A 27,819-nucleotide genomic window follows, 5' to 3' on the forward strand; every position below is an offset into this window, starting at 1 on the left:
AAAATTAGTACTAATCTGGTCCTATAAATCAGAAGTCTGTCCTAGAATTGAGACAACTGTTTTAGAAATCAAACACTGGTCCTATAATTCAGTTATAAAATTTAACAAAAGGCATACCGGTAACAAATGGCATACCGGTAATGAAGGATACGGGTATTTGACCTCTAGGGCATTGAAAAAAGGTCAAGGTCATTTCAACAAAATTTGAGCAAGACACAGACCTTGTAGAGGATGACCATGACCTTCCTATAAGACTTTGGTAGTCAAATGATATGAGCAAGTGACATGAATTGTAGTTATAGAGTGTTAAACATGTTTCGTCCTCTGTCCATCTCATCAAAAAAGCATTGCACCACATTTACAAATAAAAACAGTTCAATTTGTACTAATAAGGATTTTTATTATAATTTCAAAATTTCATAAGTTGTCAAAAAATATATAACAACCAATTGACAATCATTTGAAACTTAACTGTAAAGGTAACTTTCAACAGTAATACATACTCTCACATACAAATTAATTAAAGGTAACTTTCAACAGTCATACATACTCTCACATACAAATTAATTAAAGGTAACTTTCAACAGTCATACATACTCTCACATACAAATTAATTAAAGGTAACTTTCAACAGTAATACATACTGCTACACACTGATTAATTTCCATCTCTCTTTAAAGTTATTTAAAATATCTTTAGTACAAACTCATGTAGTTTTGTATCTTAGACAGATTCATACAATATTGTAGATGATGAAAATTTCACTTATAGGCACATCAAAATCCTAATTTACCTGTAATATCATAAAAAAAACATTTCTTACATTCAATTCATAAAATGTCATTTTCTTGTACAATGTGTAATATTTTTTTGGAAAGGACTAGATATGATAATGGCTCTTTTTGGCCCCTAAATCTACCAAATTTTAAATTAAGTATTTGGAAATTAAGTTGCCGCGTTTGAAATATTTAATACACCCCTGATAAAAACTTAATTATGTTTTTGTTGACAGAAAGTATGCTTTTGCTATATAACCATGGTAACTTTGCATAAATTATGCAGATTTGAAAATTTTGTCAATTTTGGCATATATTTTGATAGTTTTTCTTTTAAAAGCAGTAGAGCGCATTCTAGAACAAACTTTATATTTTAAGAGAATTAGCAGACTCGAAAAATACATCATTTTGAGAAATATAAAGTTTGTTCTAGAATGCGCTCTATGTTAACTAGATGAAAAACTGCATAAAAAATGCCAATTTTGATGAAATTTTCACATTTTGCATAATTTATGCATAATAAAATGGTTGCCATGGCAACTAGAACTGCTATATTACCTTATAGCACTATGAAATATGTCCGGTATGTAGTTAATATTTGAAATGCAAGAATAACATCTTAAAATAACAGACTTTGAAAAATAGCGGATTTGGGGGCCATAGCTGACCCTTACCATATCTAGTCCTTTGTGGATTGAATCTCTAAAGCATCAGCGGTTCATATATGACTTTGTGACTTAGCACTTTGACAAATCTGATGTTTCCTGATGAGTTTATTGTACATATAGAAAACTAGAAATGTCTGTAAAACACGAATGCCCTCACCTCCAAAAACAACAGGATAAGAAGAGATACAGGTACATACCAATCATCGTCGGAAACCCACGAGTCATCGCTCTATGTTTGTGTCACAAAGGTAGAGCGGTGACTCGTGGGTTTCCGACGATGCATACCAATAGGCTGTGGTATACATTGTATGTCATACCAATTCATAGCAACTACACCAAAAGTCTTGAATTCTATCCATGCATTATGAAATGGTAGTGATGTAATAATTATGAAAATACATTTGTAAGTGTACATTTATATCTTTTTCAAACACACTTCTAACATATCCATTTATGTTGAAATGCTTAAAATTGGTACAGACAGTCTGTGTCATCACTTACATAACTGCCAAAAATCCCAATCATGCAAGGCAACTTTTCATTGTTCCTATAACATTAGCTGCCTTTTTTATTCGATAAAGTACATTGAGATCTGAGCCTCTTCTAGCAATATAAAAGTATAACCACATACACAAATCTTTGTTGTCTGATCAGAACGATCATATCAAGTCTGTTCTATTAATATACAAATGCTGGAGTCCAAAATTCATTCAACACATCAGAAAGTTGAACTATTTTCAATGTCAAAATTGATCCAGAATTTTGCTCCTAAATTTGCTTGACAAATGTCTGTGAAAAATCATTTTGAGGGTTTTTTCCGTTTGAAATATGCAGGAGCTGCTTCATACAACCAGTCAGGATCAACAACACTGAGGTCTCTGTAAATTAATACATTACATAGTAAATAGGACAGTGAATTTACAGGACTGGGCAATTACAGAAAATACATTAAACTGAACATACAATATTCTGAATATTATGCTTGAAAGTACAGATCAGCCTATCTGTCTAGATGATTGCACTTACAAGATAAAGCACTTTGAATGATCATGAGCTCAGTAAGAATTTTAAGGGAGCAATATACAAAGAAATAGAGGACTTTCTGTTGATTGTTGTTTTCAGCATTTCAGTTAAAATACAGAAATCTTGAGCAAATATTAAACTCACCTCATGTAACACTTTGATGTTTTTACAAGTTCATTGTAAACAACACAGGCAGGCTTACATCTAAACAGTGCTGACGAAGGATGGATATGGACAGGCTCTCGGGTTGTCAACTTCAGAAACAAGGGAAAAATAATTTTATGTTTCATATGCTCTTAAGACTATACACACTTGTATTTATTTTGAAGTGAAATGTCCTTTGGAAGACTTTTAAAATCACAATATTTATCACTACTAAAACAATTTTTCTTTTTCTTTTTTAATCTCAATCAAAATGAACCACACTTACTGAAATGTAGACATCACCCTCCTTCTGTAATTCTGCTGCATTCATGAAAAGGCCCGCTGCTAAACATCTCCTGTAACCAATGAAAACAAAGATAACATCTGTAACACATGACAATTAAGATAACATCTATAGTGGCAAATGATAACCAAGACAGAATCTGTATCCCATAGCAATAAGGTTATTATTTTTAGTAACCAATCACAAACAAGATAACATCTCTCTCCAATGATAACATTGGTTTGCTTTAACGTCCTATTAACAGAGTCATTTAAGGATGTGCCAGGTTAAGGAGGTGGAGGAGAAAAACAACCACCCAGTGGTCAGTACCTGGTAACTAGGATTTGAACTCGTGATCTAGAAGGTTGAGGGTTTGTAGTAAAATGTTTGGACATCTTAACCATTTGGCCACCACGTCCCTCCACTTTAAAATGTAGTGGATTTGGACTGGGTCCATCATTGGTGACCAGGTAGCTCAGCGGTAGAGCATTCGACTAGTGTTAAGAGGTCCCAGGTTCAAATCCCAGTCTGGCCACTACAGTTTGTCCTCTCAGCTCCTGTTACAAACTTAGCGCCCAATTAAATTACCTACGATGAGTCTCGTATGTCATTGAGGGCAAAGACTTTGAAAAAGGATGAAGGAATGTAATGGAACTGGACTGGGTCGATCATCTCTGACTAGGTAACACCTGTAGTAACCAATGATAACAAAGATAGTATCTGTGTGTTTACCTGATTATGCTGGTATCTTGACCACACGACTTGACCGTCATGGCTTGACTATCACAGATCTGACGAAGCTGTTTGCGGATATCCATTGCCTTTGACATGTTACGTCCATTGATAAAGTTCTCACGGCACCACTCCTATAACAGGTCAAAATTAAGTTACTTATTGGCATACTCAATGTGATATATATCTAAATCTGTTCAATACTGTACAGTGTAATTAAAATGGTTTCTATGAGGTAAACCACAACAAATCATGATGATAGACTGAACTCCTAATGATAAGGCATAATCTTTCATAACAGAAAAGGTATATTGGTACTGTAGTTTAAGATTGCTTTCAGCCAAAGTATAATTAAAATTGGATTATTGAGTTTATACCTATGTATTATTTCTTCTATAGCAAGTAAAGCTAGGTTAAAATGAACCTGTTATTAGTTCATAAACTGTTCAGTTTAACAAAAACAAATTCAGCTCCTTTTTTATCTCTTGATCTAAACCCAAAAGTGATGACCTATAACATTACCTTATTGCCTTTGATCCTTTGACACTTGACCTTATATCATTGCTTTTCACCTATGACATTACCTTATTGACTTTGACCCTTTGACACTTGACCTTATATCATTGCTTTTGACCTATGACATTACCTTATTGCCTTTGACACTTGACTTTAGATCATTGCTTTTGACCTATAACCTTATCTTATTGCCTTTGACCCTTTGATACTTGACCTTATATTATTGCTTTCCACCTATGACATTACCTTATTGCCTTTGACCCTTTGACACTTGACCTTGCATTATTGTTTTTGAACTATGACATTACCTTATTGCCTTTGACCCCTCTGAAAGCCTTGAATATGTTGAGGAGTGTGATGTGATCTCCGTCACTGGACACAAACTTTTGACGGACAGCTAGTGCCTCTTCTCTCTAAAACCAACCAACAACAAAGAATGTGAAAAAGATGAAAACTATTCACAAGGTACTAACTTATATTAGTCATCTAAATAAAGTAGTGTGTTTACATTTGTCTAAAATATCTGGGGTATGATGTTATTTCATGCCCCATGATTGCCCTGATTGTAAAGAATATCTGAGCTTAAAGTACGTCAGAAATCAAAAATATTTGCCAAAAGAAGTCATGCTCCAGCATTAACAGATGGCAGACACCTATATAATACACATATATGTAAGTAAATGTTGACTTTAATAATAATTCTGGACTAGATGAATTCCAATCATAAACAAGGGAGATAACCCAGAGTAATCCACTTACCTTACTCTGTGGAGTAAACAGGACAGAATCCACAGATAACATGGACACAATGGTTAGAATTTCCTCCCTTAAATTGAAATCACAAATACATTTTCTGTTATTACATCTACACAGCGATGTAAAGGTTAATATTGATGTAAACCATATGTTCTCCTACTAATCAAATTGTACTGGGTTAAGCTGGGTTGGGATCAACACTCACTTTGAATTAAACAGGGTCTGAACAAGTTCACGTTTAAACAAGTATTTAATAAAAAGTTGCATGTAGCATTTACCCATGGTAGAAAGGTCACCATGCATAATGAACTTTGCCTTAACCATGCTATATAGGTCACCATGATCAAACAACACAATATTCTAAGATCAAAATATGATTCATTCACTGACAAGATTTTCCTTTTATGTTGAAATGTAGGCAACAGTGTCCTTCTTTAGGTAAATGACACAAAGTCATACTAAGCTATAAGAGTAGGTCAAAGTAACATCATTTCAGACTGAACTACATGCTTGAGATACCAGTGGAAAGCCAATAATTAGAAACTTTCTGTCATTTGATCAGAAGTACACATAAGAAGAAACATACAGACACTGGAGCTCCAAAGCTATTAGGAGTGTCTTGGACAACTTTGGGTCCAAAGGGAAAGCTGCCATCTTCTTCCCAATGGCCGTCAGCTGTAATAAAAAAACAAATAAAAAACAAAGTTGTTACAAAACAGACAAAAAAGGCAACACACCAACTCTGTTGTAGAGTTTGGTTTATTTATTTTTAGAGGTGGAGGGCTTGTGGTAATATGTCGGGACATCTTAACCACTCGGCCACCGCGGCCCCTGTTGTAGAGGTAATCTTTAACCATTATGTAGACAAACATTTGCGATGGCCAAAGTTCTGTTCATATAGCTTTACAAATCATTTTCATTGACGTTTTGGGTACATAAAAGTACTTCCTTTAATAAAGAAAACCTTTTCGACACTGAACATGGTTATGGATAATCTCAAAAGGTATATAGGTTATATAATGTGTTGTGATTGAGGTATTTAATAGTTCTTTCATAGTGTCCCTGGATTTTGAATGTTTGGCTTTACAAAACATTACCTTGATAGTATCCTCCTTGACAACAGCTCCCAGTGTGTGGAGCTGGTGGAGAGCACCAATCAGGAACTGCAAGAAATAGGCATAATTGCTCGTCAACATATCACAAAAACATTTCAAATAGTCGACACACTGACATTGAAAAGAGAACTTAAACTGATATTCAGAAGGAAATTAAACAGTAGTCACAATGTTACTTAATTTACAAAATGAATGGGTTCCTTACCTCAGTACTTGGTTTATCCATAAAATCAAAATTAACGATATCTGAGATCCCCATGGCCAGGAGCTGAAGAGCAACACTGGATAAATTACATCTGTAAACAAATGATTACAAGACAATGTTAAACTTTATTTGTATAACAAGAAAGTTCATATGCAAACAACTACAAACACAATGGTAAGAAACTACAAAGCATTGAATATATACTATGGCAATTATTACACTTTGAATATTTTACAAAATAATTTTACTACAGTAAAACCCTTCTAACTCGAACCCGGATTCCTCGAATACCCCCTATTCGTTGAACTGGTCGTACGGTCCCGACTGTCTCCCTATATAATCTATGTAACAAAACCTTGGATAGCTCGAACAGCTATTTGTCCAATACCCCATATTCCTCGAACAGAATTATGTCCCCGTTTCATCAAATACATGGTATTTACCCATGTATTCGTCGAACAGGTGTTCAGCCCTAAAGATTTCTTTACCTGTGTCACACCTGACTGCACCGACCGACATGGATAATTGCTCACGATTTTGTATTTATACAGTTAGCGTGTCAAGCCTTTAGGTAATTAAGAGATTAACGGTGTCATTATAACCTACCTACACGATCGCAAGTCGTTATTTGATGCTAACTTTATTTGAATATTTCAGAAAAGGCATTAAGTTATTGATGTTTCTCTCGCAATAATCTTCGCTGTAAATACAAAAATACGGAAGTTGTTGATCCGTGTTAATAGAAAGTATGCATTGTGAAATGTCAAAAGAGACGGAAGATATTGCTGACATCTGCCTAATTATAAAAGTTTATTTTTTTGTAATTTCTTTGTTGGTTTCATTCGACAGGCTAACACAATGTTATTTATTGAAAGATGTAAACGATATCAAACGATATATGCAAAGAATGTTGAAAGATAGGGTAATCAAAATACCATTGTCGTGCATTGTTTGTCAAAGTTTGAGACCGGACATTTTGACTGTTGATCATGACCAACCTCGGATGAGTCAAATACCCCGTATTCCTCGAACTATTGACCTGGTCCCCTGCTGTTTGAGTTATAGGGGTTTTACTGTATTTTTTACAGTTTTTATTTTTATATTATAGTGTACTGACCTCTGTATTTCTGGGACAGTATTATCTGGGAAGTTGTGGAATTCCTCCTCTGTGTACAGCCTGTAACATGTACCTGCTGCCTCACGACCTGCCCTTCCTGACCTTTGTAAGGCCTGAGCCTTAGACAGCTTTACCACCTTTAGTAGGTCCAGCCCACTACGAGGGGTGAAGATTCTGTAACACAAGTATATTAATAGTTATCTCCCTTTCCTGACCTTTGTAAGGCCTGAGCCTTAGACAACTTCACCACCTTAAGTAGGTCCAGCCCACTACGAGGGGTGGAGATTCTGTAACACATGTATATTAATAGTTATCTCCCCTTCCTGACCTTTGTAAGGCCTGAGCCTTAGACAACTTCACCACCTTTAGTAGGTCTAGCCCACTACGAGGGGTGAAGATTCAGTAACACATGTATATTAATAGTTATCTCCCTTTCCTGACCTTTGTAAGGCCTGAGCCTTAGACAACTTCACCACCTTTAGTAGGTCCAGTCCACTACCAGGGGTGGAAATTCTGTAACATATGTATATAGATAGTTATCTCCCCTTCCTGACCTTTGTAAGGCCTGAGCCTTAGACAGCTTTACCACCTTTAGTAGGTCTAGCCCACTACGAGGGGTGAAGATTCAGTAACACATGTATATTAATAGTTATCTCCCTTTCCTGACCTTTGTAAGGCCTGAGCCTTAGACAACTTCACCACCTTTAGTAGGTCCAGCCCACTACATGGGGTGGAGATTCTGTAACACAATTATATTAATAGTTATCTCCCTTTCCTGACCTTTGTAAGACCTGAGCCTTAGGCAACTTCACCACCTTTAAGTAGGTCCAGTCCACTACCAGGGGTGGAAATTCTGTAACATATGTATATTAATAGTTATCTCCCCTTCCTGACCTTTGTAAGGCCTGAGCCTTAGACAACTTCACCACCTTAAGTAGGTCCAGCCCACTACCAGGGGTGGAGATTCTGTAACACATGTATATTAATAGTTATCTCCCTTTCCTGACCTTTGTAAGACCTGAGCCTTAGACAACTTCACCACCTTAAGTAGGTCCAGCCCACTACATGGGGTGGAAATTCTGTAACACAGTAAATTACTCGTTATATCCCCTTCCTGACCTTTGTAAGGCCTGAGCTTTAGACAACTTCACCACCTTTAGTAGGACCAGCCCACTACGAGGGGTGGAGATTCTGTAACACATGTATATTAATAGCTATCTCCCTTTCCTGACCTTTGTAAGACCTGAGCCTTTGACAACTTCACCACCTTAAGTAGCTCCAGCCCACTACATGAGGTGGAGATTCTGTAAACACATGTATATTGATAGTTATCTCCCCTTCCTGACCTTTGTAAGACCTGAGCCTTAGACAACTTCACCACCTTAAGTAGCTCCAGCCCACTACGAGGGGGTGAAGATTCAGTAAGACATGTATATTAATAGTTATCTCCCTTTCCTGACCTTTGTAAGGCTGAGCCTTAGCCTTAGACAAATTCACCACCTTTAGTAGGTCCAGCCCACTATGAGGGGTGAAGATTCTGTACCACAAGTAAATTACTCGTTATATCCCCTTCCTGACCTTAGTAAGGCCTGAGCCTTAGACAAACTCACCACCTTTAGTAGGTCCAGCCCACTACGAGGGGTGGAGATTCTGTAACACATGTATATTAATAGTTATCTCCCTTTCCTGACCTTTGTAAGGCCTGAGCCTTAGACAGCTTTACCACCTTTAGTAGGTCCAGCCCACTAGGAGGGGTGAAGATTCTGTAACACAAGTAAATTACTCGTTATATCCCCTTCCTGACCTTTGTAAGGCCTGAGCCTTAGACAACTTCACCACCTTAAGTAGCTCCAGCCCACTACGAGGGGTGGAGATTCTGTAACATATGTATATTACTCGTTATATCCCCTTCCTGACCTTTGTAAGGCCTGAGCCTTAGACAACTTCACCACCTTTAGTAGGTCCAGCCCACTACGAGGGGTGAAGATTCTGTAACACAAGTAAATTACTCGTTATATCCCCTTCCTGACCTTTGTAAGGCCTGAGCCTTAGACAAATTCACCACCTTTAGTAGGTCCAGCCCACTACGAGGGGTGAAGATTCTGTAACACAAGTAAATTACTCGTTATATCCCCTTCCTGACCTTTGTAAGGCCTGAGCCTTAGACAACTTCACCACCTTTAGTAGGTCCAGCCCACTACGAGGGGTGGAGATTCTGTAACACATGTATATTAATAGCTATCTCCCTTTCCTGACCTTTGTAAGGCCTGAGCCTTAGACAACTTCACCACCTTTAGTAGGTCTAGCCCACTACGAGGGGTGAAGATTCAGTAACACATGTATATTAATAGTTATCTCCCTTTCCTGACCTTTGTAAGGCCTGAGCCTTAGGCAACTTCACCACCTTTAGTAGATCTAGCCCACTACGAGGGGTGAAGATTCTGTAACACATGTATATTAATAGTTATCTCCCTTTCCTGACCTTTGTAAGGCCTGAGCCTTAGACAACTTCACCACCTTTAGTAGGTCTAGCCCACTACGAGGGGTGAAGATTCAGTAACACAATTATATTAATAGTTATCTCCCTTTCCTGACCTTTGTAAGGCCTGAGCCTTAGGCAACTTCACCACCTTTAGTAGGTCCAGTCCACTACCAGGGGTGGAAATTCTGTAACATATGTATATAGATAGTTATCTCCCCTTCCTGACCTTTGTAAGGCCTGAGCCTTAGACAACTTCACCACCTTTAGTAGGTCTAGCCCACTACCAGGGGTGAAGATTCAGTAACACATGTATATTAATAGTTATCTCCCTTTCCTGACCTTTGTAAGGCCTGAGCCTTAGACAGCTTTACCACCTTTAGTAGGTCCAGCCCACTATGAGGGGTGAAGATACTGTACCACAAGTAAATTACTCGTTATATCCCCTTCCTGACCTTTGTAAGGCCTGGCCTGAGCTTTAGACAACTTCACCACCTTTAGTAGGGACCAGCCCACTACGAGGGGTGGAGATTCTGTAACACATGTATATTAATAGCTATCTCCCTTTCCTGACCTTTGTAAGACCTGAGCCTTTGACAACTTCACCACCCTAAGTAGTAGCTCCAGCCCACTACATGAGGTGGAGATTCTGTAACATCATGTATATTGATAGTTATCTCCCCTTCCTGACCTTTGTAAGACCTGAGCCTTAGACAACTTCACCACCTTAAGTAGGTCCAGCCCACTACGAGGGGTGGAGATTCTGTAACACATGTATATTAATAGTTATCTCCCTTTCCTGACCTTTGTAAGGCCTGAGCCTTAGACAGCTTCACCACCTTTAGTAGGTCCAGCCCACTATGAGGGGTGAAGATTCTGTAACACAAGTAAATTACTCGTTATATCCCCTTCCTGACCTTTGTAAGGCCTGAGCCTTAGACAACTTCACCACCTTTAGTAGGTCCAGCCCACTACGAGGGGTGGAGATTCTGTAACACATGTATATTAATAGTTATCTCCCTTTCCTGACCTTTGTAAGGCCTGAGCCTTAGACAGCTTTACCACCTTTAGTAGGTCCAGCCCACTAGGAGGGGTGAAGATTCTGTAACACAAGTAAATTACTCGTTATATTCCCCTTCCTGACCTTTGTAAGGCCTGAGCCTTAGACAACTTCACCACCTTAAGTAGCTCCAGCCCACTACGAGGGGTGGAGATTCTGTAACATATGTATATTACTCGTTATATCCCCTTCCTGACCTTTGTAAGGCCTGAGCCTTAGACAACTTCACCACCTTTAGTAGGTCCAGCCCACTACGAGGGGTGAAGATTCTGTAACACAAGTATATTACTCGTTATATCCCCTTCCTGACCTTTGTAAGGCCTGAGCCTTAGACAAATTCACCACCTTTAGTAGGTCCAGCCCACTACGAGGGGTGAAGATTCTGTAACACAAGTAAATTACTCGTTATATCCCCTTCCTGACCTTTGTAAGGCCTGAGCCTTAGACAACTTCACCACCTTTAGTAGGTCCAGCCCACTACGAGGGGTGGAGATTCTGTAACACATGTATATTAATAGCTATCTCCCTTTCCTGACCTTTGTAAGACCTGAGCCTTAGACAACTTCACCACCTTAAGTAGCTCCAGCCCACTACGAGGGGTGAAGATTCTGTAACACATGTATATTAATAGTTATCTCCCTTTCCTGACTAAGAAGGCCCGAGCCTGCTTCACTAGATCAATCAGATTCAATCCATTATGATGAATAGAAATGATTAATTACGAAATTAACTCACTTGGCTTTGACAACTCCCGTATCGATGACGAAGTTGATGCCGTGTATTGTAATAGATGTCTCTGCTATGTTGGTGGCAACAATAACTTTTCTTGTACCCTGAAACAAAGCAAAACCATTACAATATAATGTCAGCTCTATATTATTCAGAGCACTTGTTTCATTAAATTTTAAAAAGCCTCAGAACAACATTTTGAAGTGTACCATATATAAGCTTTGTTTAAAATTAATCACAAGTATGCAATTTTATTCAGTCGCTATTTTTCAACTTTACCTCAAAACATAATTTGAAATGCCACCATTGTTTTACTAAACACTTGTTTTTTGGGTTTTTTTTTTAAATTGCCATCATGAACAGCAAGAGTCATGTCCATACCACAATTTACCTCAACTTACAGATTTATTCATCGTTTGTCAGTATTAATCAAGAAAAAGAAAAGTCTGATGACATTTTCCCTGAATTAAAGCCTTCAATAAGTTTAGATATTTAGGTGTCACTTACCTTGGGTGCTGGGTTGAAGGCTCGCAGTTGGAGGTGTGAAGGTAGAGCAGCATACAGCGGTGATACAGCGAGTGGAGGGACATCACCTACCATACCTTTAGCTATCTCATGTATGGTGCGTACCACCGAGTCTATCTCCTCCTGGCCAGTCAGGAAAATCAGCACGTGTTGACTGTAATGATTAATCACACAAGAAAATCAGCACATATTGGTTGTTATAAGCATTAATCATACAGGGAAATCAGCACATAGAAAAGAAAATCAGTATGTGTTGGCTGTAAGAAAATCAGCACATGTTGGCTGTAAAAAAATCAGCACATGTTGGCTGTAAGAAAATCAGCACATGTTTGCTATAAGAAAATCAGCATGTGTTGGCTGTTATAAAATCAGCATATGTTGGCTGTAAGAAATTAAAATCAGCATGTGTTGGCTGTAACGATTTATAACACAGGAAAATTAGCACATGTTGGCTACATGTTGGCTGTAAGAAAATCAGCATGTGTTGGCTGTAACGATTAATCACACAGGAAAATCAGCACATAGAAAAGAAAATCAGTATGTGTTGGCTGTAACCGTAAATCATACAAGGTAATAAGCACATACTGGTTGTAGCAATAAATAATCACTAATCAGGAACATCAATTCATGTTGGCTGTTATAATGACTATTACATTGTCCATGACAAGTTAAAGTGCTGTATATAATTTACATTGCAATGATTTTATCTGACACCAGATTACACAGAAATTTAGTGAAGAGACTTACTCTGCTGGTTCTTCTCTGTGGATTTGGAATAAGGCCACGACGGCAGCAAATACATAGTCTGACTGTGGCTGTCGACTGTAGTACACCTGATTATATAAAGTTAAATTCACATTAATTTGTATTATTATAGAGTTACCTCCACTTGAGTGTAGACAGTGATTGTGATAACATGTGTTTAGAAGCAAAATATTATATATTTCAAAGAAAATGAAAAGTTTTCACCCGCAACCTCAATTTATAAATAACTATCAATACATGCCATCAAGAGAAGATAACTCTATATAGGACTGAATACCAGTGTTAAGTATTACAAAACAGAAGCTTACAAAATTTACACACTAGCTATAAGCTGTGTATAACATACCTGTACTGGGAACTGACGTCCCTCCAGGTATAACACCGGAGCTTTGTTGAAGAACTTGGAGAAATGATCTACATCCATGGTGGCGGACATAATAATTATCTGGGGAGAAAACAGACCAAATGTTGAAGAACTTGGAGAAATGATATACATCCATGGTGGCGGACATAATAATTATCAGGGGAGAAAATAGATCAAATGTTAAAGAACTTGGAGAAATGATATATACATCCATGGTGGCGGACATAATAATTATCAGGGGAGAAAATATATCAAATGAACTCCAAAATAAGTATTGTTATAATTTTAGTAGCTAACTATATGTAATACATTTCATTTCATTCAGGTAGCATTTTTACTTGATTTAATTCAAGAGTCAATTTTCTTATCAAGTATGGTGAATGGCACAGATAGTTTTACTTTCAATTTTGTAATGCCTTATATATATATATGCATTTGTATTGCTAAATCACTATCCTATTTTAAACAACAAGGATTTTTTTCACCAAGATTTCTTTTTTCAGTGACCCCATCATAACAATCGACCAACCTTAAGCGGGAGGAGATTTCTCAGTCTCCGCCTCTTCTGGGCCTGTTTGACGACACCAAATAACACATCAGTGTGAATAGTCCTCTCGTGGGCTTCGTCCAGGATCACAAAGGAATACCTTCAAATCATAGAATTTATAATCATTACAAAGTCATGTTCCTCACATCAGAAAGGGATTTCGAATTTCAAAAATATAATGTCAATACATGTATTATAAAAGTAACAAAAATACCAATATATACACTGCATCTTCGCAAACTGCAGTGTAATTTTCTGTATTCATTTACCTTTTCAGTAATGGATCCAAGATGGCCTCTCGTAATAACATTCCATCAGTCATGTATTTAATTCTGGTCTTCTCACTGGTCATATCATCAAATCTCACACAATGTCCAACCTGAAAATACCTCAGATATCTACATACTGGTACGGAATCATTTGTGTATTTTGTATTTTTTCTATATCATGATTGACAAGTAAACAGTCGTTTGAATGTCTACCGTAACTATGTCTCTGAAGGCACATGCATCCGTACATATTGACCTAAATAGTGACAGCCAGAGGATATACTGTGGGGGTTTATTAATAGACATGGGGTTTTATTTTGATACTTATAGAAAATCTAATGGACCTTTCTGCTTGTTTGTATGAATATGTTACAGAAATAGCTACATGTCTATACTGACCACCTGTCCTGGTTCGCTGCCTCGTTCCTGTGCTACCCTCTGGGCCACGGTTATGGCTGCAACCCTTCTGGGCTGGATAAGGAAAACAAATTAATTAATTTCTCCCACAATTCACTGATTTATCATGATCACCGGTTTTAGCCGACAAAGATTTCTCTGTCAACCCTAGGGTATGACAGATTGCACACGCTAACCTTTTGAACCTGAATACAATAATATAACGTCATGACTTCATGTGATGTGACCATGTCGTGCATTGTCAATGACGTCATCAATGTTGATGTGCAGACGATGGAACTATGTCCATGTCACAGTGAAAATGATTCTTTTTAGGCTATTATCTTGGGGGAATTCCTTAATGTCCAACCCTCGGCAAGCCTCGGATTGGACATTAAGCCTCGGATTGGACATTCATGAATTACCCCTCGGGTTGTGATTTCGTTGTCACACCCTCTAGGTAAGGAAAATTCATTTAATCTCCCCATAGTGATTCAAGTCTAATATATCTGCAAAAATAACACAAAGAAGAACAAATTTCATAGGCTATAGAATCTCTCTCTTATCTGCTGTAAGAAGAGAATCTGAACTCGGATAATCATTTATCCAACCAGTTCAGGAAGTTCATAAGGCAGATCTTAGCTTAGAGATTTGATGGCCAATGGCTGTTCTAGCTTCTGTGTGCCAGCTTCATGCTCTTCTTCTCTTCCACATCTTTTTGACAGCTAATCAATTTGTTAAAATAAGGTGAGAATGCATGTTCATTTATACACATATTCACATTTACAAGGGTATATATGTTCTACTGATAATCAATATTAAAAGCGCTAAACTTCAAAAATTTTAAATCTAGGAACTATAGATATCGTGGATAACCATGCTTAATATTTTCATCTCCTATCAAATGCTTTACTTGGTAGTTTCACAAACAAGAGGCCCAAGGGCCTTAACGGTCATCTGACTATCTTGGCAATAGCTGTATAGGAAAATAATTAGATATGGTGTCATGGTAGCCATCTTCAATCTGGGATCAACCAGAGATATAACAATACTTTGACAAGATCATATCAGCCGCATTTCATGTTTCAAGTTTCAGTTAAATTGCACTGGTAGAACTTGAGAAGAAGTTCAAAATGTGTTTTCAAGATGGCATCTGTGGCAGCCATCTTGGATCATCTGTGGCAGCCATCTTGGATTTCGGATCGACATAAAATATAACAACACTTGGTCGGGACCATGTCAGGATCATTTCATGCAGGTTTCAGCTTAATCACACTGGTAGAACTTGAGAAGAAGTTCAAAATTCAAGATTTTGGAATGTTTGACTCTCATGACCTTGAAAGTAGGTCAAGGTCAATCATTTCCACACAACTTTGATAGCCCTATATCTCAGCATGCTACTGACTAAATATGAATACCCTGGACCTTTCGGCTAATTAAAAGGTGTAGTTAAAAGATTTTAGATTAATTGACCCCTGAGACCTTGAAAGAAGGTCAAGGTAATTCATTTTTATAACTATAGTAAACCTTCATTCCAGCATGACACCAGCAAAATATGAGTATCCTTGACTTTTGGGTTAGTTAACAAAAATCGTTCAAAGAATTTAGCCTATTTGACCCCTGTGACCTTGACAGAACGTCCAGGTCATTAATTTTCACACCTTTGGTAGCCCTTCATCCCAGCATGCTACAGGCCAAATATGAGTACCCTGGACCTTTTGGTTAGTTAGAAGAAGTCGTTCAAAGATTTTAGCCTATTTGACCCCTGTGACCTTCAAAGTAGGTCAAGGTCATTTATTTTCACAACTTTGGTAGCCCTTCATCCCAGCATGCTACAGGCCAAATATGAGTACCCTGGATCTTTCGGTTAGTTAGAAGAAGTCGTTCAAAGATTTTAGCCAATTTGACCCCCGGTGACCTTGACAATATGTCAAGGTCATTAAGTTTCACAACTTTTGTAGCCCTTCATCTCAGCATGCTACAGGCCAAATATGAGTACCCTGGACCTTTTGGTTAGTTAGAAGATGTTGTTCAAAGATTTTAGCCTATTTGACCCCTGTGACCTTGACAGAACGTCCAGGTCATTAATTTTCACACCTTTGGTAGCCCTTCATCCCAGCATGCTACAGGCCAAATATGAGTACCCTGGACCTTTTGGTTAGTTAGAAGAAGTCGTTCAGAGATTTTAGCCTATTTGACCCCTGTGACCTTCAAAGTAGATCAAGGTCATTTATTTTCACAACTTTGGTAGCCCTTCATCCCAGCATGCTACAGGCCAAATATGAGTACCCTGGATCTTTCGGTTAGTTAGAAGAAGTCGTTCAAAGATTTTAGCCAATTTGACCCCCGGTGACCTTGACAATATGTCAAGGTCATTAAGTTTCACAACTTTTGTAGCCCTTCATCTCAGCATGCTACAGGCCAAATATGAGTACCCTGGACCTTTTGGTTAGTTAGAAGATGTTGTTCAAAGATTTTAGCCTATTTGACCCCTGTGACCTTGAAAGTAGGTCAAGGTCATTTATTTTCACAACTTTGATAGCCCTTCATCCCAGCATGCTGCAGGCCAAATATGAGTACCCTGGACCTTTCGGCTAATTAAAAGGTAAAGTTAAAAGATTTTAGCTTAATTGACCCCTGTGACCTTGAAAGAAGGTCAAGGTAATTTATTTTCACAACTTTTGTAGCCCTTCATCCCAGCATGCTACAGGCCAAATATGACTACCCTGGACCTTTTGGTTAGTTAGAAGAAGTCGTTCAAAGATTTTAGTCTATTTGACCCCCGGTAACCTTGACAGTAGGTCAAGGTCATTAAATTTCACAACTTTTGTAGCCCTTCATCCCAGCATGCTACAGGCCAAATATGAGTACCCTGGACCTTTTGGTTAGTTAGAAGAAGTCGTTCAAAGATTTTAGCCTATTTGACTCCTGTGACCTTCAAAGTAGGTCAAGGTCATTTATTTTCACAACTTTGATAGCCCTTCATCCCAGTATGCTACAGGCCAAATATGAGTACTTTGGGCCTTACGGTTATTGAGAAGAAGTTGTTTGAATGAAAAGTTTACGCACGGCCGACGGCGCACAGCGGACGACGACGGACGGTGCATGATGACTATAGGTCATCCTGACCCTTTGGGTCAGATGACCTAATAAAAATCAATAATATAAGTATAATAAATTATTTCAATAACATTAAAATTCTTGAGCATCAGCTGTACAGGGAAAATCCTACCTGTGTTATGGCTATCATCAAGTTCTTGTGAAGTCTGTCTTCAAAGATGTACTGTTGATTAACAATATAATATCAATAAAATAAAGAGGTAAAAATATTTATCTTTTCAAAGCATGTTTAAAGATGCTACATTGCTGACGAATGGTAATTTATATCTATAATTACATGTTCATATGTAATATGTACTTGTTTAAAATTTTTAAATTATTTTGAATTTCTCTGAATGAATTCATGTGATTATGATCATAATACTGTAGTATCTGTTGCCCGACCTGTGGCAGCTGAGTTGTCTTGCCACTGCCTGTTTCTCCGATCACAATGGCAGTATCCAGACGATTCAATTCCTGTATCAACTTCCGTTTGGCGGAAAATATTGGTAAATTCTTTCTCTCCTCTTGTAACTTTTGGAACCCTGGAACTCCATTCTTAAGTCCTGAAGACAGAAAATATAGATGTGTTGAAATATACTATATCAAGGTAAATGAGTTGAGAGAAGAAAGTGCCTAAACATTATGGAAAACACAAAACAAATATTGTTGTTTCTTACCTCTGCTTGCACCTTAATGATCCTCAGAAAAAAATTAGTTTAAACTTGAACTTAACAACAAGGGTGTTAAAGAAAAGTCTTAATTTCAACATGACCTTGCAAAATTGCAACGGAAATTTTGTTTATTCTGATAATAGTGCCAAAACAAGTGCATGAAATACCAATATATCAAATATGTGTCGGAGCACCGTGAACACGCCTCTGGTCACATCATACTGACAAATATGTGTGGGAGTACCCTGAACACGCCTCTGGTCACATCATACTGACAAATATGTGTCGGAGCACCCTGAACACGCCTCTGGTCACATCATACTGACAAATATGTGTCGGAGCACCCTGAACACGCCTCTGGTCACATCATACTGACAAATATGTGTCGGAGCACCCTGAACACGCCTCTGGTCACATCATACTGACAAATATGTGTCGGAGCACCCTGAACACGCCTCTGGTCACATCATACTGACAAATATGTGTCGGAGCACCCTGAACACGCCTCTGGTCACATCATACTGACAAATATGTGTCGGAGCACCCTGAACACGCCTCTGGTCACATCATACTGACAAATATGTGTCGGAGCACCCTGAACACGCCTCTGGTCACATCATACTGACAAATATGTGTCGGAGCACCCTGAACACGCCTCTGGTCACATCATACTGACAAATATGTGTCGGAGCACCCTGAACACGCCTCTGGTCACATCATACTGACAAATATGTGTCGGAGCACCCTGAACACGCCTCTGGTCACATCATACTGACAAATATGTGTCGGAGCACCCTGAACACGCCTCTGGTCACATCATACTGACAAATATGTGTCGGAGCACCCTGAACACGCCTCTGGTCACATCATACTGACAAATATGTGTCGGAGCACCCTGAACACGCCTCTGGTCACATCATACTGACAAATATGTGTCGGAGCACCCTGAACACGCCTCTGGTCACATCATACTGACAAATATGTGTCGGAGCACCCTGAACACGCCTCTGGTCACATCATACTGACAAATATGTGTCGGAGCACCCTGAACACGCCTCTGGTCACATCATACTGACAAATATGTGTCGGAGCACCCTGAACACGCCTCTGGTCACATCATACTGACAAATATGTGTCGGAGCACCCTGAACACGCCTCTGGTCACATCATACTGACAAATATGTGTCGGAGCACCCTGAACACGCCTCTGGTCACATCATACTGACAAATATGTGTCGGAGCACCCTGAACACGCCTCTGGTCACATCATACTGACAAATATGTGTCGGAGCACCCTGAACACGCCTCTGGTCACATCATACTGACAAATATGTGTCGGAGCACCCTGAACACGCCTCTGGTCACATCATACTGACAATATGTGTCGGAGCACCCTGAACACGCCTCTGGTCACATCATACTGACAAATATGTGTCGGAGCACCCTGAACACGCCCTCTGGTCACATCATACTGACAAATATGTGTCGGAGCACCCTGAACACGCCTCTGGTCACATCATACTGACAAATATGTGTCGGAGCACCCTGAACACGCCTCTGGTCACATCATACTGACAAATATGTGTCGGAGCACCCTGAACACGCCTCTGGTCACATCATACTGACAAATATGTGTCGGAGCACCCTGAACACGCCTCTGGTCACATCATACTGACAAAATATGTGTCGGAGCACCCTGAACACGCCTCTGGTCACATCATACTGACAAATATGTGTCGGAGCACCCTGAACACGCCTCTGGTCACATCATACTGACAAATATGTGTCGGAGCACCCTGAACACGCCTCTGGTCACACATCAAATATGTGTGACAAATATGTGTCGGAGCACCTGACAAAATGTGTGGAGCACCCTGAACACGCCTCTGGTCACATCATACTGACAACAGGTAATCAGTTATTCCACTTCCTTATTATGAGCGCTAAACAGAAACAAAAACTACCACTCTCTCCGCCAGGGGACAGAACCTAGAGCCTTCCACACAGGGGCAAGCGCTCAACTCATGGTCAAAAGTGGGGTGGTGTCAAAGGAGACTTTAGAAAAAAGAAAGTCGGTTAGGTAGAATAGAAAAGATAACATTACTGTTACGTTTTTGCAATGGGGACACCTGGAATAATTCTAATGCTCTATGCAGAGATGACCAACGTCTAGAACAAAAAGAAATAATAGGCCTCCCTTTTTATGGCCTGAGGTATGAAAATTGTGTTTCCCTGTAATAAACTGTGTTCCTTGAGTTGGCCATACTCAATCTTAATTGGCACTTCGTTTTTTGGATTGTTTCCCATTTTGTCTAGACAAAAACACAAACAAGATAAATTGACCAGATCATAGGTTAAAAAAACAAAAGACATATCAATATCCAGTCTACTTCTATATTTAGATAGTGTTTTTGTTTTTAATGGTCCAACTGCAACATCACATCATCTTTTACTTAATCAGGCCAGGGTTGCTAATTACATGTGCATTACATTAATTTTATATAGGAATTAAAAATGTAAATGGCATATGAAAGGGCAACCCTATTTTGGAAATAAAAAGTTCTATACAGACTTTCAAATCCCTGACATTTTATATATATATACCAGTACACATATATGCATGTACTAATGACATTAAAAGTACTTCTGTAATAAAGCCATTAAGAGCACATTATCTTCACTGCCCCATTACTCTGCTATGCCTATCCACTGGTGAGCCCACCCTACCACAGGCTAATTAGCACAGTCTAATAGCCCACTTCTAAAGCATTTCACTCTCCCATATCAGTCTATGGGCAGACTCTTAATTTCTTAGTATCATCAAATTTAGAACCATTTCTGAATGTAAGTCAAATGTAAGTCAGATTCAAAATCTGATTCCCTTCAGAAGTATCTGTCCATGACTCTCTAGAACAGCATGAAGATTTATAATTATACTGATAATTTTACATTCCTGCTACTAACATGATGCATGTATCATGAAATTTATAATTATGGTTAATTTGGTAAATTGTAATTTGTATTACATCCTAGCTGCTTACTTCATCAAAGATTAAAAGCCAAATGGTAAATTGATCAAAAGAAAATATCTCTCTATTACATAAACTTATAAAATACTTCATCTACTGTATACAAATGTAGTAAAATAAAAGATACATATAGTCATAGTGAAACATATTATTCCATTCCATGAAATGAATCATTTTTATTAACGCAATGGAATCTTGATACTGTATTAAATAGGAGTAATGTTAGAAGAATTGTTTAAATTGTCATTACAGCCGAAGGTATAACTGAAGTGACCAAGGGTCAAGTACATGAATGGCAATGACCACAGGAGAGGTAGGGTGACCCCTCAAATCAAGCTTCAGACTGACCCTTAGTGGACCTTGGATCAAAACCAGAATGTTTGGTCAACCTAATGACTTGATTTATGTTGAAATTCTACATTAAAAATTTCCTAAATAAGAGCTTTAAAAACTACATGTGTACATTCTTTATGTACCTACCCATATACGATAAGTTCACTAAGGACCAATCTTTTTGTTTCATTGATAAAAATAAATCTTAATTTGAAATCAAGCTAACAAGTCCTCAATGAATCGGAAAAGGATACCACTGATATGTCATCAATGAAACAGATTCCAAAATAATTGGACAAAAATCTGACAATAACACTCTTACAGACTACTCAACAGCCTCCACGGCTTGACCAGTGGGCAAGGGGTCAGGGGTCACTGGACATTGGCCAAAGGGTCAGACATGGGTCACTTTTATTTGTTTATCCTTAGATACTTCAATTTAATTTCATTTCAGATGACCAGATTTAGTAGTGATCAACCTGCAGTATCACATTCCTGTTGAATAGGGGGCGTGTCTGAATGTTGCTTTCACTTTCTATAGCGTTAGTATTGGGCGTTCTGTCCTGTCAGAATCACCCACCTTCTACTTGGCCGCCTTGAATTATTTTGCTTCCTTATTTTGCTTGTTAATGGACCAGCTACACAGTACATCTCGACTAATCACATCTCGGTCTATATGTCATTATGGTTGTTATAATGGACCCACAGCACACCACAGACAGGATAAATGACATATCACTCCTTCTCCGATATTCAAGGCTAAGTAACACATAATTAAACTTTCCATTTCTAGCTGAATCATGCAAATGATAAAAGTTCAAGGAAAGTACAGAGTCTACAACAGACATGTACATTTGTGAATATTCAGCTTGGATCAAATAAAAGATCCAAATATAATCCGACCTCGATCCGTTTTCCTTATCTGGAAATTAATTAGCAATGAAAACTAAGTTTTAATTTATTTCTGAAAAAATACTATTATAGTATAATTGAAAATAAGATTGCACTGTTGAATAATAATTGTATCAATGTATTCTGTCGTTCTATAAACATTCATACACATGAAAAATATTGACATTGGATCCATGTAGAATCCATTCATGAGGAAACCTAATATATCACCAATTTTCAAAAATTTTGAATTTTCATTTTTTTTCTCACTAAAATTCCATTCACTCAAATCTTTTATAGAAACCACTTTTTGAAGAATAATAACATTTGATTCAATACACAATTGTTATTACAAAGACTTAAAAAACCTTTTTTCTTTTTTTTGGGGGGGGGGGGGAGGGGGGGTTGGGGGGTTGGGAGGGTTGAAGCAATTTTCATAACCAGACATAAACGTTACCCATGGATTTTATGTGAAACTGCACTTAAAATTATATGTGCAAAAACAAAATATATAACAAAATTTTGTATCTTGTATACAATAATTATTTAACTATATTTCATACGGACAGTTCACCCCAAACAATGCCAAATTTTACAGATGTTTGAAACTGATCATATAATAGCTAGGTACCAAATATGTAAATAACGGATAATTCACACATTCTGAGATGAACACTCTTTACAGGCACAAACATTACTTTGATAGTATCATTTTCTTTAACCATATATATATATGATTTCTATTTCAATAACGTTTTATAAATCAAAGACTGAGGATGCCCTTTATGCCCTGTTTTAACTGCTGAACTCTTCCATATTCTTTGGACTGTAAAGTATGAATGCATAAATATGCATACGCCCGTTTCATGCACCCATCTATAGCCCACTGAGACCCTAGAAAACTAAATATTAGTAGTCTAAAATGCAGATTTAATAACTATATAACATGTCAATATTGCTTTGGTCATTGCATTAGTGATGTCACAAATCACCTTTGCACATGTCCAAATAAATCAACAAGAATAATGGTCACCTGATATTTGATACAAATTACCAGTAGTTATTTAATTTACTTTTGTCTTTTGTTCATGAAATAGGAACATACATCTAATAGGTCTACATACAAAGTTTCATTAAGCTTGGTGCATATTTATTCAGAGTACTGTGTTCACACGGTTCAATTATTATTATTGCAAAGGGCAATAACTCCGTAAAGAAGTTAAAGTCGAATCAAGCTTATTTTCAAACTTGTTTGAGATTTTTATAATGTTAGTCTACATAGAAGGTTTCATCAAGCTCAGTGCAAATTTACTGAAGTTATCATGTTCACAAGATTCAATTATTATTATTGTAAAGGGCAATAAGCCATAAATTACGGACCTGTCCAAGATCTTTCCAATTTTAGTCTATATACAAAGTTTCATGAAGCTGATCTGAGTGCATATTTATTTAAGTTATCTTATTCACAAACTCGTATATTTATTATTTGTGCAAAGGGCAATAACTTTGTAAATTATCCTCGGATCAAGCTGATTTTTGAACTCGTTCCGGTTATTTCTAATGTTTAGTCAACATACAAAGTTTCATTAAGCTCGGTTAATATTTACCTGGTACTCAAGTTATCGTGATCAAAATGTTCAATAATTATTATTACAAAAGGCAATAACTCCTTAAGTTAGAACTGAATCAGATTGATTTTCGAGCTTGTCCAAGATCTATCCAATGTGAGTCTACATACAAAGTTTCATTAAGCTCGGTTTATATTTACTAAAGTTATCGTGTTCACAAGGTCTAATAGTAATTATTAGTGCAAAGGGCATTAACTCCGTAAATTACCGTTGAATCATACTGATTTTCGAACTCGTACGAGATTGTTCCAATTTTAGTCTACACACAAAGTTTCATTTAGCTTGGTTTATATTTACTAAAGTTATCGTGTTCACAATTAAGGTCCAATTGTAATTATTAGTGCAAAGGGCAATGACATTTTCTTTAAAATACTACAAGTCATAGAGTTCTGCATGAAATGTAACCAAATTTGGCCGGGAACATGGGGGGGAAGGGGAACAGAGTTATGTCAGAAAAAGTTGTGTGGTTATACAGTGTAAAGTACTTGATGATACACTAGCTAACAATTGTGCAAATATCTTACTGAAACAAGAGCATAGTTGATGCAGACTCTTGACAATGACTGAATATTTTTTCTGATTTTACTAAATTTCTTCTGATGTTATTTCTGGATATAAGTGCTCATAACAATTGGGTTGCATCATACAAATACTGTAAAATTGACACCTTTATATAATTTTAGGGGTAATTGACAATTTTGTTTTTTTATTTAAGTATTTCACCTGTGTCCGCATCTAAACTAGAGCACTGCAAGTATATATCCAGAAATTAGAATGCCAGGTTTGTAAAAGGAGTCCACAAATTTTGCACTTCCCAACTGTAAATAACTTTATCTTAACTTTATCTTAAACTTTATCATTTCCAGCAATAATTGTGTTTCTTTTCCATCATCTTATGATAATTATGAAAAAAATTAACTAAATGATGACAAAGACTTAATATTGCACCAGCTACCAGGCAAGTAGGCAATATTTGACAACTACCTAAGTGATGTGCCATTCCCCTTCAGCAATAGAAATGTGCCATTCCCCTTCAGCAATAGAATACATTTAACTTCAAATTTGTTTAGAGTACTGTTCTGAAAAAATACCTCCGGGAGAAAATTTCATCTTTTTGGCAGGAGGTCTACTGTCAACTGGCATTTTGTAAGGATTCCCCTAAAATTAAACAGAAATCAGCTTTCAATTTCAAATAAAATCAATATATTACATTTTGACAAAGTATCACAAAAATTCAGGCTGACAATTTGAATTATCCATCCCATAGCATAGTGAATCTACTTGTCAAATATGAGTCAGCAATTTACATATGATTGTTCAGGTAAGTCCAAGACGCTAAGAAATATAGCGGGCTCTCAAAATTTTGGTGAGTTCCATAGAAAAATCATGAGCCGAGGATTCTATATGGTGAATCCTGTAAATCACTGATAAGTGATATTCATTGCTTAGATTCAGAGGTAAAGTTATGTACCTGAATTTAACCAAACTGACCACTTTTGGCACTTTTCTCAAATCCCTATGGGGTTTCAACCAACAATCTCAACAATTTTGAATCTTAACCTCATAGGCATGCTATCAGCAAAATATAAATATAATGCATACTTATTTTCAAGCAAGAAGTCATATATATATAATTGTCAAAATGACACAATTGGTCCATCCCTCAGAGGCCTCAATGGGTCAACCCCAGTCATTTGTACAATTTTGAATCCCCATGGGTATGTTACCAATGCTATATGTGAGTGCTATCCAATGCTTAATTTCACAGAAAAATTAGCATTTAGTATACTGTATTCGGCCCAATAAGCACCCCTCCCTTTTTTGAGGCCTCAATTTTAATTGTCCTGGCATAAATAAAGACTAAAACTATCAAAACTGTATAGGTTTGCACTTTTCTTCGCAGTAATTTCGACTTATAAAACACCTTTTTTTTTTTTTTTTTGAATACGGTATATGGAAATACAGCAAAATTGATCCCTAAGGTGATACCCTATGTTTAGTTTCAGAGTGTGTAAAGAATGGCCGCGGTGGCCGAGTGGTTAAGATGTCCCGACATATTACCACAAGCCCTCCTCCTCTGGGATGCGGGTTCGAATCCCATGTGGGGCAGTTGCCAGGTACTGACCGCTGGCCGGTGGTTTTTTCCGGGTACTCCGGCTTTCCTCCACCAACAAACCTGGCACGTCCTTACATGACCCTGGCTGTTAATAGGACGTAAAACTAAACAAACCAAGCGTTGTACAGGTCCAAATTGTACGGTACAAATCTGCTTTATATCAAAAGGAAGGTGCCGTACCAGCAGAACTTTACCGGTACAAGAGGTTCGTTTTCAGAAGCGTACCACTTGGATCAAAGATGGCGGACTCAAGATTTTTCAGAAGTCATCGAAATGTTTCCTTTGTTGAAAACAAGACAGAGAGTATTTATTTCCAGTGAAATTACATGGTTTATTTGTTCTAAAGTATGCCGAAACTATTTAGTTACATGTATTACTTTTATATCAATTTTATTGTTAACACAGAAATTACTTGAATTTTTTACTCGAAGCCTATCTTTCAGATGGGTGCCGCCATAATGGAAAAATCCAAATGTGTTCCATTCAGCTGTGCTGTATCACTTTAGTACAACTGGTACAAATCCACAAATGGAACGCACGGAATAAAATCATTGAATAGAAATCTATTTAAAAAAATGCTATTCATATATGTAAGATCAAGTAAGAAGTAAATACAATCAATCCACGATGAAGTTCATAATAAGAGCGCAGCTCTACTAACCATACACGTGTGTGAGCATATAGATTCTAATACATTCCAGTATCCCTTGGACTTTGAAATCATGTCCGCGGGAAAAGTCCCGCGCATCCATGCAGGGCTTCATGTTTTAATTCTTGTTATCAGAACAACAAGATTTGAAATTTTCTCTATAGACAAATTATATCATCAGGATACACTTTGAAATTACTGTAAGACAAAGTAGTTTTAGATTACTACACAAAGACAAGAATGACACAATGAATGTACTGGTCAAACTAATACACTGTCTGTGTGTTGTCAAGCGTACGGCACTGTCAGCCGTGACGTTAGGAAGCTAGCTAGGTGCCTAAGATGACAGCACACATTCCCATGCATTTTTGATACATGGCATGTTGCGAAGTTTTCCGCAATAGAGAGAAACAAGATTGAAAGGAAATTGAACTATTCCAGTTGAATATTTCTTTCTGACCTCTATATGACGAATACTAATAAATTAATTGCTAGACACATTTATTGAAGAAAAGCATTTACTAAAAATCAATGATCAGACTACAAGTTTTAATCTCGTTCTGAGATTATAATCCTAACTATGTTTACGTTTTTTACATGAAGCTGCGCTCTTCTGAGGCTTTGCCTTAAAGTCATATTATTACATCGAAAAATTGATATCCTGAATATCAGAATTTTACTAAATCTGAATGCAAAAACTAAGTAATCAGCTAGTATAACTTAATGAGACTTACCAAGGATATGTACTCCGTTGTCTAGTTATTATGTGTAAATGTTTCTTACAAGTAATTAGTTATTGAATTAACAATGTAAAACGAACAAATACGTAAAAAATATAGATAAAAACATAACACGTTCCTTTTCATGGGGGCTGCCATTTTTCTTTTCGGGAGTTTTTGATTTTCAATTTTATACATTTTTATACATACGA

General features: G+C 37.5%; 1 protein-coding gene across 2 annotated transcripts; it reads right to left on the reverse strand.

The window, feature by feature from the left end:
* Positions 1-196: 196 nt before the first annotated feature.
* Positions 197-27,781, reverse strand: LOC138333175 (ATP-dependent RNA helicase DHX33-like). 2 transcript variants are annotated; one of them, XM_069281358.1, is made up of 21 exons: positions 27,623-27,781; positions 25,215-25,281; positions 17,974-18,134; positions 17,702-17,752; positions 14,473-14,544; positions 14,074-14,183; positions 13,787-13,904; positions 13,240-13,338; positions 12,876-12,961; positions 12,111-12,282; positions 11,610-11,707; positions 7,336-7,509; positions 6,219-6,309; positions 5,996-6,061; positions 5,485-5,573; positions 4,902-4,968; positions 4,451-4,555; positions 3,627-3,760; positions 2,898-2,967; positions 2,612-2,721; positions 197-2,322 (listed from the first exon to the last, which is right to left on the reverse strand). In XM_069281358.1, exons 2-21 carry the CDS (start codon positions 25,264-25,266, stop codon positions 2,244-2,246), a joined length of 2,004 nt encoding a protein of 667 aa, XP_069137459.1. In that variant the 5' UTR covers positions 25,267-25,281; positions 27,623-27,781; the 3' UTR covers positions 197-2,243. The 2 variants fall into 2 exon arrangements, with proteins under 2 accessions (XP_069137459.1, XP_069137467.1); XM_069281366.1 differs by lacking the exon at positions 25,215-25,281.
* Positions 27,782-27,819: the final 38 nt, after the last annotated feature.

The sequence above is a fragment of the Argopecten irradians genome, chromosome 1, assembly GCF_041381155.1.
Source record: "Argopecten irradians isolate NY chromosome 1, Ai_NY, whole genome shotgun sequence".
In the NCBI taxonomy this organism is placed as follows: Eukaryota; Metazoa; Mollusca; class Bivalvia; order Pectinida; family Pectinidae; genus Argopecten; species Argopecten irradians.